Source organism: Rattus rattus, chromosome 6 (genome assembly GCF_011064425.1).
Source record: "Rattus rattus isolate New Zealand chromosome 6, Rrattus_CSIRO_v1, whole genome shotgun sequence".
NCBI lineage: Eukaryota > Metazoa > Chordata > Mammalia > Rodentia > Muridae > Rattus > Rattus rattus.
The window spans coordinates 98,215,185-98,232,007 of record NC_046159.1 but is presented as its reverse complement, the minus strand read 5'-3'; the positions used below and the strand labels follow the sequence as shown (position 1 = coordinate 98,232,007).

General features: G+C 41.3%; 1 protein-coding gene across 1 annotated transcript; it reads left to right on the top strand.

Annotated features, from left to right (window-relative positions):
* The first annotated feature begins 800 nt into the window (after positions 1-800).
* Positions 801-15,105, top strand: LOC116902869 (TRPM8 channel-associated factor 3). Its single transcript, XM_032905199.1, has 8 exons — positions 801-831; positions 5,020-5,656; positions 8,000-8,964; positions 9,247-9,344; positions 10,235-10,448; positions 10,720-10,959; positions 12,259-12,596; positions 14,493-15,105. The coding sequence occupies exons 2-8, from the start codon at positions 5,034-5,036 to the stop codon at positions 14,757-14,759; spliced, it is 2,745 nt and encodes a 914-aa protein (XP_032761090.1). The 5' UTR covers positions 801-831; positions 5,020-5,033; the 3' UTR covers positions 14,760-15,105.
* The last annotated feature ends 1,718 nt before the right edge of the window (positions 15,106-16,823 follow it).

The window sequence follows — 16,823 nt, the reverse complement described above, 5'->3', positions numbered from 1 at the left end:
AGGCCTCGAACCAGACCAATGACTCATTGCAATGAGTATTTACAAGTAAACGTGTGGACAAAATGGTATACTGTGCAACACACTAGGACACATTTCAGCTTCCACTAAGAGTGTTGTTGGTAGTGGTGGCGGTGTTTTTCTTTTCTGTTCTTTGTGTACTTCGGATTTTTATTTTCTCGGGATGAGGTCGTTGCAAGGGCAGAGGGCTAATATGAAGGCTCGAGGAGCCAAGTGGGGCTGGAGAGTGTGGTGCGAAATTTACAAAGAATCAATAAAAAGTTTTTTAAGTGGTTCTTAGAAAAAATACAATCATCCATAGTCATAACCAGAGACAAACCCCCAATGTAGACAATTCTTTATTGAAACTCTCTCGTTGGATCATTCAAGGTTGTCTTGTATCGAGTTGATAATTAAAGCTAGCATTCTTCTTGTTTACTGTTTAGTATGATGGAAGCTTTAAGAGATCTCATTGCTTACCACAGAGACAGACCAGTTTAAAGAGGAGGAAGCTGATTACTGAAATTGAGCTACTGCTGCACCTGAAGGAACTAGAAAATCTCAGAGCTTAAGTCACTTCAGCAAGGGTTATGGATGCAGACCCCTCAAGAAATGACTCACAGGCTTACAAGAAATACAGCTTGAGTGTCCCTCCAAGGTTCAACAAAGTCTCTAACCCAAGCGCCACCCTTCCAAGAGGAAGCAGGAAGGACAATAACTAAAAGGTGAACACACCTCCCTTCTTATATACAGAATCTCCAGTTTGTCCACCCTAAGTTGACAGAGACATCTCTCCTCCTCAGGAGACCTGAGCTACAGTCAGAAGACACACAGGTGAGTGATGTGACTCTTGCCAAAATATTTGCTGTGTAGGTATGGAGGAGGGTATAAAAGCATCCTTTCTTTGGATTTTAGAGTTAAGAGCTATGCTTTGGGCTGTGCTAACACTACTGCTTATTATGTTCTCCAATGCTGTAAAAAAAATACCCTAAAAGGAGTGGTTTATAAAGAAAATATGCTAATTTGGACTCATAGATCCAAAGGCTGCAGAGTCCAAGATCTAGCAGCCACACTGGTAAGAGTCAGACTTATATTGTTTTATTTCATACTAGAAAAAGGGCAAGACAAACTAATTCATGTGGGAGAAGAAGTGTGAGGAGAAGCCTCACTTTATGCAAACCCATCTTCTTGGGGCTTATTCAGATCCTAGAAAGAATGCTTCATTCCTGAATGTATGAACAGTGTTCCTGGAGTAAGGTAGAATGCCTCTCAAAGACCCAATCACCTATTAATGCCCCACAACTCTCAGTGATATTACATTAGCAATCAATTTTTGCATGAGTTCTGAGGGGGAAATACATACTTAAACCATAACTCACAGAGAGGTGGTGTGGACTTGGACCCATGTATTACTAAAGGCATAAGTGTTGGGCTTGGTTCAGTTAGTTTGGTTAGTAAAATGTGTGGCTAGCATGCATGAGTCCCTGGATTTGATCTTCAGTACTGAAAAGTGGGTGCAGTGGTACATGTTTGTAATCTTGGGTTTCAGGAAGGAAGGACAGGAACATCAGAAGTTCAAGGCCATCATCAGTTAGAGAATTGAGGCCAGCCTAGGTTAGATAGAGATCATGCTTTTGAAAAAACAAAGGAAAAAGAAGGAGGAGGAGGAGGAGGAGGAGGAAGAGGAGGGGGAGGAGGAGGAGGAGGGAGAGGGAGAGGGAGAGAGAGAGAGAGAGAGAGAGGAGAGAGAGAGAGAGATGTGATGCCCATATGGAAGTCAGAAGACAGCTCTTGAGAATCAGTTCTCTCCTTCCACCATGTAGATTCCGGATATCACACTCAAGTTGTCAGGCTTAAAGGCAAGCACCTTAATTCCCTGAGCCATCTTACCCAGCTTGTTAAATAATTTTGAATAGGGATGTGTACCATGTCCTTAAGACAAATCTCTACCTGTGTCTTTTTACCCAAGATGCCTTCTCCTCATCCCTCACTTAACAGATGCTGAAGTCAGCAGGTTTTGTAGACCATCTATCCTATGCATGGCCTCCCATCTCCTATCATTAGGTGGGTGACTGTGTGTTTCTCTCTCCCATTTCTGGATTGATTCTACCATACTGAGAATTTATGATAAGGTCTCCTAAGATGTGAGGAGCCAACTATCCTTCCACCTTCAAGCAAAGACAGTAGATGAGTCTTTAAACCTTTCATTTCCTTCTGAAATGATGCTGAGTTCGAGGAGTATTCCTCCTGGAATTTGTTGACTGACCTTTCCCATTTCTTTGTTCAAGTAAAGGTTTCTTTGTATATGTCTCAGGCTACCTCAATAACAGTCCAAAGAACCCATGTGCTAGGTAGAATACTGGCAAATCTACAGCTTTAGAAAGAGCATGCAGGGCATAGTGTGCTCACACATGCTCTTTCTGAAACTTGCATAGGGTGGGCAGGTCTTTTAACTGTCTGAAAACTAGTCATTGACTATAGCTGACATGTCGAGCTAGTGTTGAAACTGGGGTGTCTTTTGTGGCCTTCATGTTTTTCAAAATGAACAAAGCTCTCACTTCATGTGTTGGTTGGGAAGCCTCTCAGAGTAATAAAGTAGCAGCACCAAAAATAATTTTATGCCTAAGGGTCACCACAGCATGAGGAACACATGTAAAGGGTCACAGCCTTCGGAAGGCTGAGAACCACTGTTTTTTAACATCAATTTTATTTCTTTGAGTTTCTTCTCCATCAGTTTTCCTTCATTTAGGAAATATACTCTCATGAATTATACTGTAAATATAATTAGAGAGAGGGGTTTGACAAAGGGATCACAACCCACAGGTTGAGAACCACTATTACAAAGGATTGGCTAATAAATTTGCTTAGGAGACATTAGGTTACACAAGTGAACTTTAGCTTAAAGAGCACTGCCTCCAAAATGCCTCAAAGTATGCTAACCAGCTAGAGATAAGCTTAATTTAGGGTGCTGGAATTTACACGTTTATTTTCCTATTAGGCTCCATTCCCACAACAAAGAAGATTGTCCTGAATTCTAACCAGCCATTATGCCCATCCCCAATGTCATACCTGCAAAGGCAGCTCAAGGGGGCAGCACTGGGTCACAATCATCATTAAGTCCTAGTCTGCCATTAAGTCACCTGTGCTCTTATCAGGAAAAAATATAATTTTACTAGATGGACAAGATGACCCTAAGAAATAACTTTGGCAATAGCTTTGCTGTGTAAACCTCCTTACTACCTAAGCAACCAGACTTGCAGTCTCCTGTCTCTGTTTAAATTGTTCAGAGTGTGACCTGTGGCCAGGACAAAGATTTAAAGATGACAGTGTTTGATGAATGCATAAACCTAGGTGTATGTAAGTTAAAACCTTTTGCTCAGCCCTAATTCTTATTTGGACGTTAGCCCCAGCAATCTAGGCACTTTAGCAAAGAGCTTTTTCTTCATATCTAAGAGTGTGCAGAGTTATCTCACTGGGAAGGCGATGCCTGCTCACAATCTGACTTCGACATGAATCAAAGCCATGTTTTGAGTCTAAAGATCCTGTACCCCACGCCTTCTAAGAACAAGTCTCTGTTCTCGGAAATTTTGGGATCTAGCTTCTGTTGTTAGTAAATGCGTATTGTCAAACAGCGAAAAGGGGGAGGATAGGAATGGCATTTTACACAAAATGACCTCTTGTACACTAAAAACCTCAACCTTTTTAAATAGAGTCTTTATTGAGAATAGAACAGAATATAGAGCTGAAACGTCATGCAAAGAGGATCCTAGACTTCCATTTGTGGGCTGAAAGCAGGGTTCTTATTTCCCAGGAGTGAGGCACCATCTCTAGCTACATGTCTCTTGGGCTAACAAGTACCCTAACAAAAAGTAACATAGGGAAAGAAGGCTTTATTTGACTTCATAATTCCAGGGTCCAGTCCATCATGTCAAGGGCATCACAGGGTAAGGAGCTTAAGGATATCACACCACATCTACCCGCAGTCATGAACACAGGCAGATGCATGTATCGTGCCTACTACTGGCTTGCTGTAGAACTAGCCAGATTTCTCTACTCTTACGTAGTCCAGGACCCAACATATGAAATGATGCCTCTCCAAGTCAAATTGGGTCTTTCCACTTCGATTAACAATCAAGACAACCACCCCCAAGACACGTTCACAGACCAACTTGATTCATATAATTCCTGGTTGAGATTCTTTTCCCAGGTGGATCTAGGTCCTGTCAACTGGATAGTAACTAGCACAGAAAGTTTCTGACCAGAGGAGGAGTTTGTGTGATCATTGATAATTACAATTGGCACCTGAAATCTGAAGATTCGGGAACAAGTTAGAGGCGCCAGAAGTGGAAAAATAACTGATATTTTGCAAAGTTTGATGATAGGGTGTTTGAAGTAGAGAGAGGACAAGGGCAAATAAGATTCTAAAACTGTGCTGTTCTCCATCATTCTGAGCAACTGGGGAGAGCGATAAGCATGTGGAAGTCAGCTTTTGACAGATGCAGATGCCTATGCCAGTCTCTACACAAATCAACCTTTATATCAAACTTCTGAAGGTTGATAGTATCTTCTTTACACAGAAGGAAATAAATTCAAATGTTTGCTCCTTTGAAAAGGTAAAGATGAGCTCAGTTCCTCACAAATAGCAGTAGGAACTGATATGCTTATGAAAACAAGAGTTGTGTGCATCACAGGAGTCTGGCCCAGGGTCAGTCATGGGGGTCATTACAGCTCTTCTACATGAAGAGTAGCTGTAAGTACAGTGTCTGGTGGGCAGCGTGGGGCTAGAAGAGAGGAGAACTAAGACAATGGAAAAAAGCCATAGTGAGCATCTGGGTGGAAGTAAAGAGAGGATAGCAAGAAATAACCAAACAGTGAAAATGCATCCTGAGGATGAAGCTCTCCAGAGGAAATGAAAGCTTGAGTACAGACTTCATTGTGTAAGATTGTGAAAACACTTCTTGATTTCGTTTATTCAGCATCCATTCATTCATTCACCATGCTGAGTCTCTGTTTCCTCTGTAGCAGCTGGCAGAACCATGGCAACAACTCCCGATGCTGCTTTTGAGGCCCTCATGAATGGAGTGACCAGTTGGAATCTTCCCAAAGAACCCACTCCCAGTGAGCTTCTCCTTACTGGAGAGGCAGCCTTCCCAGTGATGGTGAATGACAAGGACCAGGTGCTCATTGCTGCCTCTTTCTATGGCCAAGGCCGCCTGGTGGTCCTGTCCCATGAGAGCTACCTGCTGCATGCTGGCTTGGCTCCATTTCTTCTCAATGCAGTGAGCTGGCTCTGCCCCTCCCCAGGGGCTCCCATTGCAGTGCATTCTTCCTTGGCATCATTAGTTAAAATCCTCGGGGACTCTGGGGTAAACGCACTGGTTCAGCCTGAGCCTGGAGAGGCTCTGGGAGTTTATTGCATTGATGCCTACAGTGAAACCTTGACTGAGAAGCTGATCTGGTTCATGAAGAATGGAGGAGGCTTGCTAATTGGGGGCCAGGCTTTGACTTGGGCTGTTCACCATGGCCATGAAAAGGTGCTGTCCAGTTTTCCTGGAAACCAGGTGACAAGTGTGGCTGGAGTGTACTTCACAGATATCTCTGGGAATAGAGACTGGTTCAAGGTTTCTAAGGAGATACCCAATCTCACACTCTACGTCCAGTAAGTGATGCTTTCCTCGTGGGAATCTCGTTCTTGTTAAATAACAGTCCAATTACCCCATTTTTAAAGGAGATTTCAGCCTAACGATGGATAAATTGGTCATCACAGAGTGAAATAATTATAACTACTAATGCAATTATCACATATGGTGGTTTTCTTAGTTAATGTTTTGTTGTATGAAAAGATGCCATGACCACAGAAACTCTTATAAAGGAAAACATTTAGTTAGGGGCTGTTTTACGCATTCACAGGTTTAGTCCATTATCATCCCAATGAAAAGCAGGGTAGTACACAGGCAGACACAATGCTGGAGAAGAAGCTGAGACTTCTACATCTAGATTGGCACGCAGCAGGAAAGGAAAGACTCTGGAACTGTCTTGAGCTTCTGAAACCTCAAAACCCATCCCAGTGACACATTTTCTCAAGGAGTACCATTCCCTAGTGCTATTTTATACTTGAGTTTATGGGGGCCATAGCTATACAAACTACCACAGTAGTTAAGCCACAATATCTTATGTTCTCTGGTAGACTGGTTATTAAATATCTTGAGGTCAGGGTATTTTGTTGTACTTACAATTAAATAGCCTCATTATTAGTAATTAGAGAGAAGTGGTTACAACTTAAAAGGGAAGTTATGAAAAGATCCACAAAATATATAAAATATAAATTGTGTTTGTTTTATGTCTGGGGAGATGATTTGAAAGAAAAAGTGCTTGCCAAGCAAGTGTGAGGACTACAATTAAATCCCAAGCAACCACATAAATGCTAGGTTGGCATGGAGGCCATCCAATGATCCCAGTATGTAGGAGGCAGAGATAAGGGGTCCCCGGAGGAAGTTTTCTATTGGGCTATGTGAACAGGTAAGCTCTGGGTTCAACTGAGAGATCCAACCTCAATAGATAAGGTGGAGAGTGATCAAAAAAGATTTCTAAACATCAGCCTCAGGCCACCATGTATGTGAATGCACACTCTTAAATCTGTGTCTACACACAGATGTGAGTACACACGCACTAGTAAACAGGCATACATACACATACCCCCTCACACAGAGAGACTTTGAAAAGGAATTGTGTCTGTTCTGCTTACCATTGTATTATTCAAACACTGTGCAGGACCTGACATTGTAAGTAGGGACTAAGTGTGAATGAATGAAACAATGAATCAATAAATCAATGAATTAATCAATCAAGTCAAATACAATGTCAACCTATTCCACATGAAGGAAAATGTAACATGAATGCAGCTTTACATTCAGAAACCTCTCTCTCCAGGAGCAGAGTGTGGTGAGATAGCGAGGGCCAGCCCTGCAGTATCCTCTTCCATAACAGAGCAGGATTCTACATAAAGATGAGATAAAAATTAGAAAAATAGGGTTTTTTTCCATGACTGAAGGATTGAACCAATTACCCAATGCTTTTGACTCCAAAAAGATTGCTTTAAGAGTAACTAAAGGTTTTTTTTTGGGGGGGGCGGGGGCCGTTGGTCCAATCCCAGCACTTGAAAGCAGAGGCAGGCAGAACAGGTTTTAAAACAAGCAGAGATATACAGAGAAACCCTGTGTCGAAAAACGAAAACCAAACCAAACAAAAAGGAGTAAATACCACATGATGGAGGAGAGCAAAGGTATAAATTATTATCAATATGTGTTGTTAAAGATTCCACATGAATATCTATATAAATTATATCACATTCAAGTTTCCCACCTAGTCTAAGAAGGTGAATTCTGGATTCAAAAGTATTTGTTTATGAAGTGTTTATTGAAATTGAAAATTGCCATTTTAAAAAGCCATATTAATCTATGACAAAATATAGCTTATATTATTATGAGTATCGAATATTTTGATTTTTTGGTTGGTTTTTGATTAATGCCACTTTTCACTTGTATTTTCTGTTACCAATGCATTTATAGCAATTCCCACTTCTTTCTTAAAGTTCTTCCTCTCCTTTTTTTCCATGTCCATCTTTTCCTCTGATTAAGTGTTCTTCCTAGTACTAGAGATGCTACTCTTTGACTTTTTAACATGTTGTAAATATTTCCTCCCACCTTTTGTCTGTTTGCTTTGGTTTTGCAGTGTTTTGTTTTGGTGTTTATTTATATGCACACACACCTGCTGTGATCAATTTTATCATTTTTCTTTCCTTTCTTCCCTTCTCATCTTACCTTTCCTCTCAGTTAAAAATGATTTGAAGATGCATCCTAGTGAGGTAAAAATAGCATTCTCCTCTGTTCGCTCTTGAAGGTTTTGGACCAAAAGAGCTGAGATCCAGGGAGGTCTCTGCTGACCTACCAATGCTATACTCACTTCTTTAGCAGGCACTGATGTGAAAACTGTCTCTTTCCAGGTGCGAGGATGAGCTCAAGTATGACCAGCAGCAGCTCCTGAAAGGGATGTCTGAGATGGACATTGAGACAGGGCCAGTCCCCTCCCAGCTACTTGTGCATGGACAGCGAGCATTTCCCTTGGGAGTAGACAATTCATTCAACTGCTTTCTTGCAGCTGCCCGCTTCGGCCGTGGTCGGGTGGTGCTGGCGGGGCATGAGAGTTTGATACTTAATCAAACTATGCTGCCGTTTGTACTCAATGCTTTGCGCTGGCTGATGGGGAATCAGACAGGCAGAATTGGGTTAGCTTCAGAAATGAAAGCACTGAAGTCTGTGTTACCAAACAGCAGTTTCGAGTGGAGTGAAACAGAACTTCTAACCAATGACTTGAGTGTGTTTTGCAGCTGCTCCTTGGGCAAAACAGATCCCAAGAAGGTAGAGGAATTTGTTGCAGAAGGTGGAGGCTTGCTAATTGGTGCAGAGGCCTGGATGTGGGGCCGCAGGAACCCAGACTCTAACTGTATGACACAATACCCAAATAACATCATCCTTAAACGCTTTGGCCTTGGCATCATTAGCCAGGTGGTCCAGCGGGGCCGTTTCCCAGTCCCCAACCCTGAGGTGATAAACTATCACATCCGTAGAGCCCTGTCCCAATATGAGTCCGTGATCAACAGCCAGGGTAGTAGCTTACAAGAGGGCTGGTTGAATAAGCTCTCACAAGATTGTTTCTACATGTTTCAAATGACGCATCAGAGGATTTCCATCTACGATTCTGTGAAGGAACATGCGCTGAAAATGATCCAAAGCCAGGGCTTCCCAAGTGTGACTGAGCAACACCCAATCACAAAGGGCAGCTCTCAGGCTTTTCTGCTCTCCCTGGCTTATGAATTATTCAAATCCGGAGTTGACAGATCTCAGCTACTTCCCCCTCCCACCTTACTACCTCCTACAGAATCTCCAATGACTATTAAAATAAGCACAGGTAAGAAATGGAGAGCGAGCGAGCGGGTCCTGGGCCCATAGAGAAAGAGAGCCGGCTAGCTTCAGCATCACTTCAGGGTGCCCCACCCCCACCGCCCCAAAGTCCATCTTCTTTCTTCTCTATAATCTTTAGCGAAGTTAAGTCTAGGAAGACAGGCAGCTGGGGCACTTTGAGGACATCTGGGAGATCCTGTAGCTCTAGGATTGGGGGAACTTGGGGAGTTTTGGAAGAAGGTGGAATCGTGGATGAAAAGACTGCAACCTTTCTTATGACTCTCATCAGGCAACGACAACTCCTGGGTAAGCACAGGACTCTACTTACCTGAAGGGCAGGTTGCACAAGTAACACTTCCGACTGAAGCCACTCGTGCCAAACTGAAGGTAAAGCACTTGTTTCCCTTCTGACACATCCATAGCAACTTTACCGCCTCTTCTAGTCATATTTTTTTTCTTATTTGGAACAGGGTTTCTCTATGTTGCTCTGGCTGTCATGAAACTTGTGTAGATCCTCCTGCCTCGCTTCAGCAGTATTTTAGATTCTCCCAACGTTCTTACAGACATAGGTCAGAAACACACTTTTTTTTAATAAACAAAGACAATAGTCACTAAAAAGCTGAGTTGTGGCACATAATAGATGGTTAAGAGACTCATTTCTTTTATTATCTTACTATCAAAGTTTCTCTCATTGTTTTTCTTTCCTGGGGTATCTGAAATACTATCTAAATATTTTCCAAGCTTCAACTCCATAAACCATTTCCATAGTCGTCTCTTCTTGAGACCCAAGGAAAATGGCATAGCCATAGGAATTGTGTTTCCTGACATAGACATAGGCAGAGTGTTTTCTGACATAGCCATAGGCAGTGTGTTTTCTGAGTTAATATTTACCTTGGAACTCCTTTTGCCTTTTTATAAGCCCCAAGTATTTATGAACAGATAAGGGAGCCCTAAAGAAAGTGAATAAATGGTACTAATATTTTACTTATGCATGAGATGAGACATTTATCATTCTGAGGTTATCTTCTTTCCACCTCTACCAGGTCTTTTAGATACACACACACACACACACACACACACACACACACACACACACACACACACACACACACAAATTCTATAGTTTCTGTCTCATTTATTTGGGAACTAGTCAGGATAGAGAAAAGATTATCACTTTTAGAAATGCACTCTTACTTCCTCAACTTTGACTCTGTTTAACTATATATAAGAGAGGATGGCTCTGTCATTCTCATGAAGACTTGTGCTCACTATGATAGGTCCTCATTGGCTGCCACATAGACAACATAAGCCAAGCAAAAACTTACATCCGTCCTCCTGTGATGACCTATGTGTACCACTTAACTTCATCCCAGACGTCCATCTCCTGGCTCTATGGGGGCCTTCTCTACATCATGGTGCCCAACAAATACAATCAGGATAATGTGTCTGTCACCATCAGTGGAGCTGTGTCTGCTCCATACTTCAGGCTGGGTAAGTAGGAGACGGATTTTATAATGGGACACAAAGCTGAGGGAAAACTAGAGGAAGAGAAGGGATCTGGTTTGAGAGAAGGCAATGGAGTGATTGGAGGAAAGCTGAGTCTCAAGACAGAAAGTGGGATAAAAATCTGAGCACTCCCTTCTGGGAGATCAGAAAGGAGACATGGAAAGACAAAGGAGACTTATTACTGTGTGGTCTACAGTCAAAGTTGAAATCTAGAAAAAAGATGGTGTGGGTCAGGCTATGTAACCTTTATTTCCAGGTAAGACGACCCAGGAGGAATGGAAGAATCTGATCGAACACAGCAAAGCTCCGTGGGGAGAACTAGCCACAGACAATATCATTCTGACAATTCCAACAGTAAACCTCAAAGTCCTTCAGGACCCCTACCCACTGCTCCAACTCTGGGACAAGATAGTAAAGGCTGTAGCCAAGCTGGCAGCCCGACCCTTCCCTTTCCAAAGACCTGAGAGGGTTGTACTTGACAAGCAGATTTCATTTGGTAGGTACTTCATGGTAAATCTATGAGAGCTGACTTTCAGTTGGACTGACATAATTTTATGGAGACCAGCTGGGGAAGGGGGGATAGTCCACATCCTTTAAATCTCAAACACACAAAGAGTTACGGGATAGTAAGACTGAAAAGCAAAATCTGTAAATTTTTCACATAGAAAACCATATGAAACCATGCCATCAAGAAACATAATTAAATGGAGTCAAAGTTGGGGAAGTAAAAATGCATTTCTAAAAGTGATAATCTTTTCTCTATCCCAGCTTGTTCCCAAACAAATAAGAAGAAACTATAGGATTTATTTGATAAGCATTACAGCACAATAACTGGGCAGTTATTAATCTATTCTAATCTTAGAAGATAATCTGGTTACCTCCCTGCCAATCCCCAAGATACTTACTTGCATTTTAGTATTGATTTGACTCTCTCTAACCCAAGTGTTTTTCTATGGTGTCTTTTGAACTCTCTCCTCATGGTGAATCTCTCTCTCTCTCTCTCTCTCTCTCTCTCTCTCTCTCTCTCTCTCTCTCTCTCTCTCTCTCTCCCCTCTCTCTCTGCCACCCTGGCTGGAATCAGATTCTCTCTCTTCTACCCAGCCATTGGCTGACCAGATTTTACTGACAAAGAAGAGAATAAATAGGAGCAATGTTTGCACAACATTGAGGCAGGAGATAACTTAGAACAAGCATTACAGTGCCATGTCTGGAATGTAGCCAGATACGGGGGCAGAGAAATCAGTATTTGAATAATAGAAGGATAATCTTTACACAGTGTACAAAACAGTACTGGGAAGAAGAAAGACAAGAGATGGGTACTCAGTACCTTTCAGAGGAGCCAGAGGACTTGTTAATGCTGAATAAAACAGGAGAAATAATTGTTGTGGAGGGAACAATGAGGAAAAACTAATTGTCGTCTGCAGACCTTCAAAAATGATTCCTTAAGATTAAGACTAACCTGGAGAAGATTCTTGATATGTTTCCTCATCTAGACATAAGACCTCATGACATGCACACATCACCCATTTGAAAATAAAGGAAATAATAATGAGTGCTGTCAGCCAGCAATACATTCCACATAATCAACCATTCACAGTGAAACACAGATGGACATCAAATTCTGTCTAAGAAACAGAGAAGAAAGCTTAATGGGCTGCAAATAAGCTTAGGTGGTGGGTAGAGCCCACGTGAACTTACTCATGTTCTAGGTCTTCTGGGGTGATAGTGAAGATGCAGATTACAAAAAGGCATCATATGTGTCACTTTTCCTCTTACTTCCCGGTATTTCCCTCAGGTTTTCTTCATTCTGGATACCCCATCATGGGCTTAATTATTATAGTGGAAGGCCTCATTAATGAGTTCAAAATAAGGTCACATGGTGTTTGGGGTGTGACACATGAACTGGGCCACAACCATCAGAAGCCTGGATGGACTTTTCGACCTCACACCACGGAAGCTTTGTGTAATCTCTGGAGTATTTATGTGCACGAGACGGTTTTAAACATCCCCAGGGATCAAGCGCATCCTTCACTGAACCCCGAGCTTAGGAAGCAGAGAGTCAAAGACCATCTGAGCAAGGGAGCACCTCTGAGTAACTGGATTGTATGGACAGCTCTAGAAACTTATCTCCAGGTACTGTGTATATATTCAGGGGGTGGGAACCACCAGACTTCCTGGTAATCCCAAGATCCCTACACAGTGTAGGGAGATGGGTAGATGGTGGACCTTCTTGTAGGTTAGGCATGGCACATATGATGTGGATAACTAAGTGTGTTTCCTCTTCTCTACTCTGTGAAAATCAATAAAATATATGGGATCATTATGGAAAACACAGCAGAATTATATAGGTGTGCTCAGACAATCTATGTTGAAACCCAACTTAACCAAATGCAAATAGATTCTCCTGAGCATCCTTGATAGCTTAGGAGAAATTAATTAATGTCACCCTACTCCAACAATGTATTAGAGTGTAGGGACAGTAGCATGGTAACAAATTGTTCAAAGTGCCATTTTCTTAAGCAAACATCACATATGCATGAAGTCGGACTTCATTGTAAAATAAGTAATATGCAGTATTTTACAACATTTCAAACCCCTTCCCTACCACTTCCCTACTATCTGTGGGAAACACATTGAAAAATATATTCACATAGCCACACTACATTCTCGTATTTCCAGGGAAACAGAGATAAAATAACCTAATTGAGCTAATTAATTAGTAAAGACAAATCTAGAGGCCAGTTTTAATGCTTTAGTGAGTATAGCACTCTGTCTCTGGGTTTTCACTGCCTTTGCGATTTCAGTGAGTCTGAGATAACTTCTGCATCACATCAGCTTCCTTGTTAATAGGAAATCTGTCTTAAAAGCTATAGGACCCAATCACGGTGTCAGTTAAAACATTGATATTCATGACCAATTCAAAGCCTTTGGAGACAAACCACTGGTCTGGGGTCTGGGACTGAATTTCTGGTCAGGTAGCCACCTCCCCCATTACTGGTGTTCCATATTCCAATGTCGCAAGTAAAATCAGTTCTTCCGCACCTTTCAATCTGGTTCTCCAGTACTCTTTTCATAGTCTCCCTATTTCTCAACTGGACTAGTCATGCAGAGTGCTGCCAGCAAGTGCTATAAACCTGAAACCCACCAGTAGTTCCCTGCCGCTTCCTGTAGAACACCACACATCCAGTTCCAGTCCTCACCTGTTACCCAATCTGCTACAGCAGCAAACATCTCACCTTCAGAATGGCTCACCACGGCTCATAGCTACTGACATTTACTAATGATGCCCTTTTCCACCTGACGAACAGTTTTGCATCCTATAAATATCAAGAATCGCCCATGTAGCTTTTAACATGAGTTTCTCCAAAGCCTTTGGGGATTTTTCCTTATTATTTTCCTTTGCAATGTTTATTCCCTGCTTGACATTCTAATGTGGCTTGCATGAACATTCATTGACTGTCTATGCATGTGCCTCTTAGCACAGCTCCATCAATAACTGGTTATAGCTCATATAAATCATCTCCTAATAGTCCAGGCTGTGCTTACAGTTGGGCAAGAGTAAAAGAACCAGGTGGAGCTGGATCGCTCAAGGTTGTTATTCCCAAGGGTCACAGATTCCCAAACTATGAGGCAGCACATTTAAAGTGGAATAATCCCAGCACTCCATTTCCAATGTTTAGCTGCACAAGATGAAAGGATATCACTCTCGTCAGTCAGATCCAGATCTTCAGCATTAGGCTTAGCAGCAAGGGTGATAACTGATTAAATTAATTGCCACTTATTGAGACTTTGATATGAATCAAATGAGTCACAGCACAAAACCTGCCTGAGATTGGATTGAGGAAGCTTGAGATAGGACACCTATCACAGGGGATAAGCTTCTGGAGGAAAAGAAAGGAGAGACCACTGACAAATTAGATCATCATAACAGCGTGGTTTATAACTAAAACCCACCATGTGATTTTATGCACGTGTTCGGGAGCTGACTTGCAGGTTGTATGTCACTCTGCCATTTCCTTCTCTTTGCAGCTCCAGGAGGGGTTTGGGTGGGAGCCATTCATCCAGCTCTTTGCTAACTACCAAACCCTCACTGGCCTTCCTCAAAACAATGAAGACAAGATGAATCTGTGGGTGAAGAAGTTCTCTGAGGTTGTACAGAAGAATCTAGCCCCTTTCTTTAAAGCCTGGGGCTGGCCTGTCCAATATGCTGTGGCCAAAAGCCTTGCCTCTTTGCCAGAGTGGCAGGAAAACCCCATGAAAATGTATACAGCCGAAAGTACAGAACATACAGAGTGAACACACACTAGCTGTTCTCTCTGAGAGAAGATCATTTATGAGATGCAATAGAAAAGCTCTCATAGTTCCACAAAATTCAATTTTAGGGGCGACCCCCCCATTGTTAGAATCATCTTAATTCTTTTTCAGGGTAGAGATTAAATTATGCAGCGGCTTTCAAACTTTGCAATATAGCTGACTCAATCTATTGCCTCAAGATTTATTTTAAGCTATGCGATTTGTTTCCTGACCTTCTTGTTTAGCATTTTTTTTTATGTTCTCTGCTTGTTCACAAAAGCTGCTCGAAGCCAAAGACTTAATTGAAGGACTATATTTTGTTTATAAAAACTTTGTGCTCTTCCTAAAATTAATGTGCAAATATCATTTGTTTGAGTTGTCTCAACAGAATAGGTGACTAACATCTGCTTTGTCAATATTAGTGATATTGTGATGAAGAACTCGCTTGCTTAACTCAGGTGAACCTTTGTGCACAGGAAAACTACCACTTATGAACTATCACAGGCGGGCCTGTCTCAAGTTAGTATGTTACTGGAAGTTAAAGCATTTATATAACACACTGAAATTCATAGACATATATACTCCATGAAGGCAGTGGGTGATATGGATTCATATATACAAATATATATACATATTTATACAAATATATATGTGTCTTTATAATATTATTAGCTTTTACCACAAGTAGACACCTCACCTCTGCCATACAATGGCCACACTGCTTACCAAATATCAGACATTTTTCCTTTGAGAAATAACTGAATGATTCACTGAAAGTTATATCTGTTATTCTTAAAAACATTTTTATTAATATCAGATAGACTAAGACCAAGAAAGTAAACATTGGATTTGCTTGTGCCATACAAACTATGAAATCTATGTAAGATATGCTGCAGTTTGAGGTCAGAAACTTACATTAGATTTCTGTTTCGGAGAATAAATGTCTTTGCAACTCCATGATGTGTAAACATTGAATAGCTATGTATACAAATACAGCCTCCAGGTGAGGAAGCCTAAATTTTAAGGTGACCAATTAGAGATAGAGCAAAAATTTAAAATAGAAGATGGTTCAACAGTTGAAACACTTACCACACAAGTAAGAGGACCAGAGTGGGATACCCAGAACCCACAGAAGAGTTGAATGGGTATAATGGCCTATCTGTAATCTCACCTTTAGCAGGTAGAGAGAAGGGATCCTCAAAGCAAGTTAGATAGCAAACAAACCCTAACAGGCAAACTTTGACTTTGATCAGGGGATTTACCATAAAGAAAAAAAGTGGAAGAGAAAGAAGAAAGTTTCCTGACATCAACCTCTACCCCCCACATCCATGTGCATACATACATACACACATGAACACACATGGGACATACACATGTATATATAGATGTGTGTACCTTATAAAAATACACATAAATGAAAAATTACTATATCAATAAGATAGATCATAGGATGCTAGTTCCACTGCCCTTATCTGAATATATGTTTTTACCTGTTTTGTAAAATTTCCTACTAAGAACTGACTTTCATCTCTACATGGCTGAAATGGGCTGTTAATCAGAGATCCTGATACCCTCAACACAAATGTAAGCATGAATCCATGAATGGTCAACCACAGCCCTCAAGTTGCTGGATCCAGTGACTTTACTACATATGCTTAGAGATTTAAGTAAACCTGCCAATCACTGCCCTTTTTTAAATGCATCACAAAAAACATAGTTAGGGAAGAGTTTCTTTTTAAAATCATGGTGTCTACAAATCATATGAACCTGAATTGTCTTGTATTACCATTATCTTCACATACACACACCCCAACACACACACAAGATTTTGTAAATAAAAGTTGATGAGATATCAAAAAATAAAGAATGATGTCTCCAAGGACATTTTTCAAGAATCTTGATGTAGTCATGACTCAAGCTCCATGGTGGGACTCATATTGTCTTATTTAGTAAATCAATAAAGTGTTGCCTTGCTTCTGTTGATTTGCGTTTCTTTTACCTGTCATATGGAAAAAAAAACAAGTTCCCTTTCTTCAAGCTTGAGCAGTATGGCACCTGTCTTCTTTC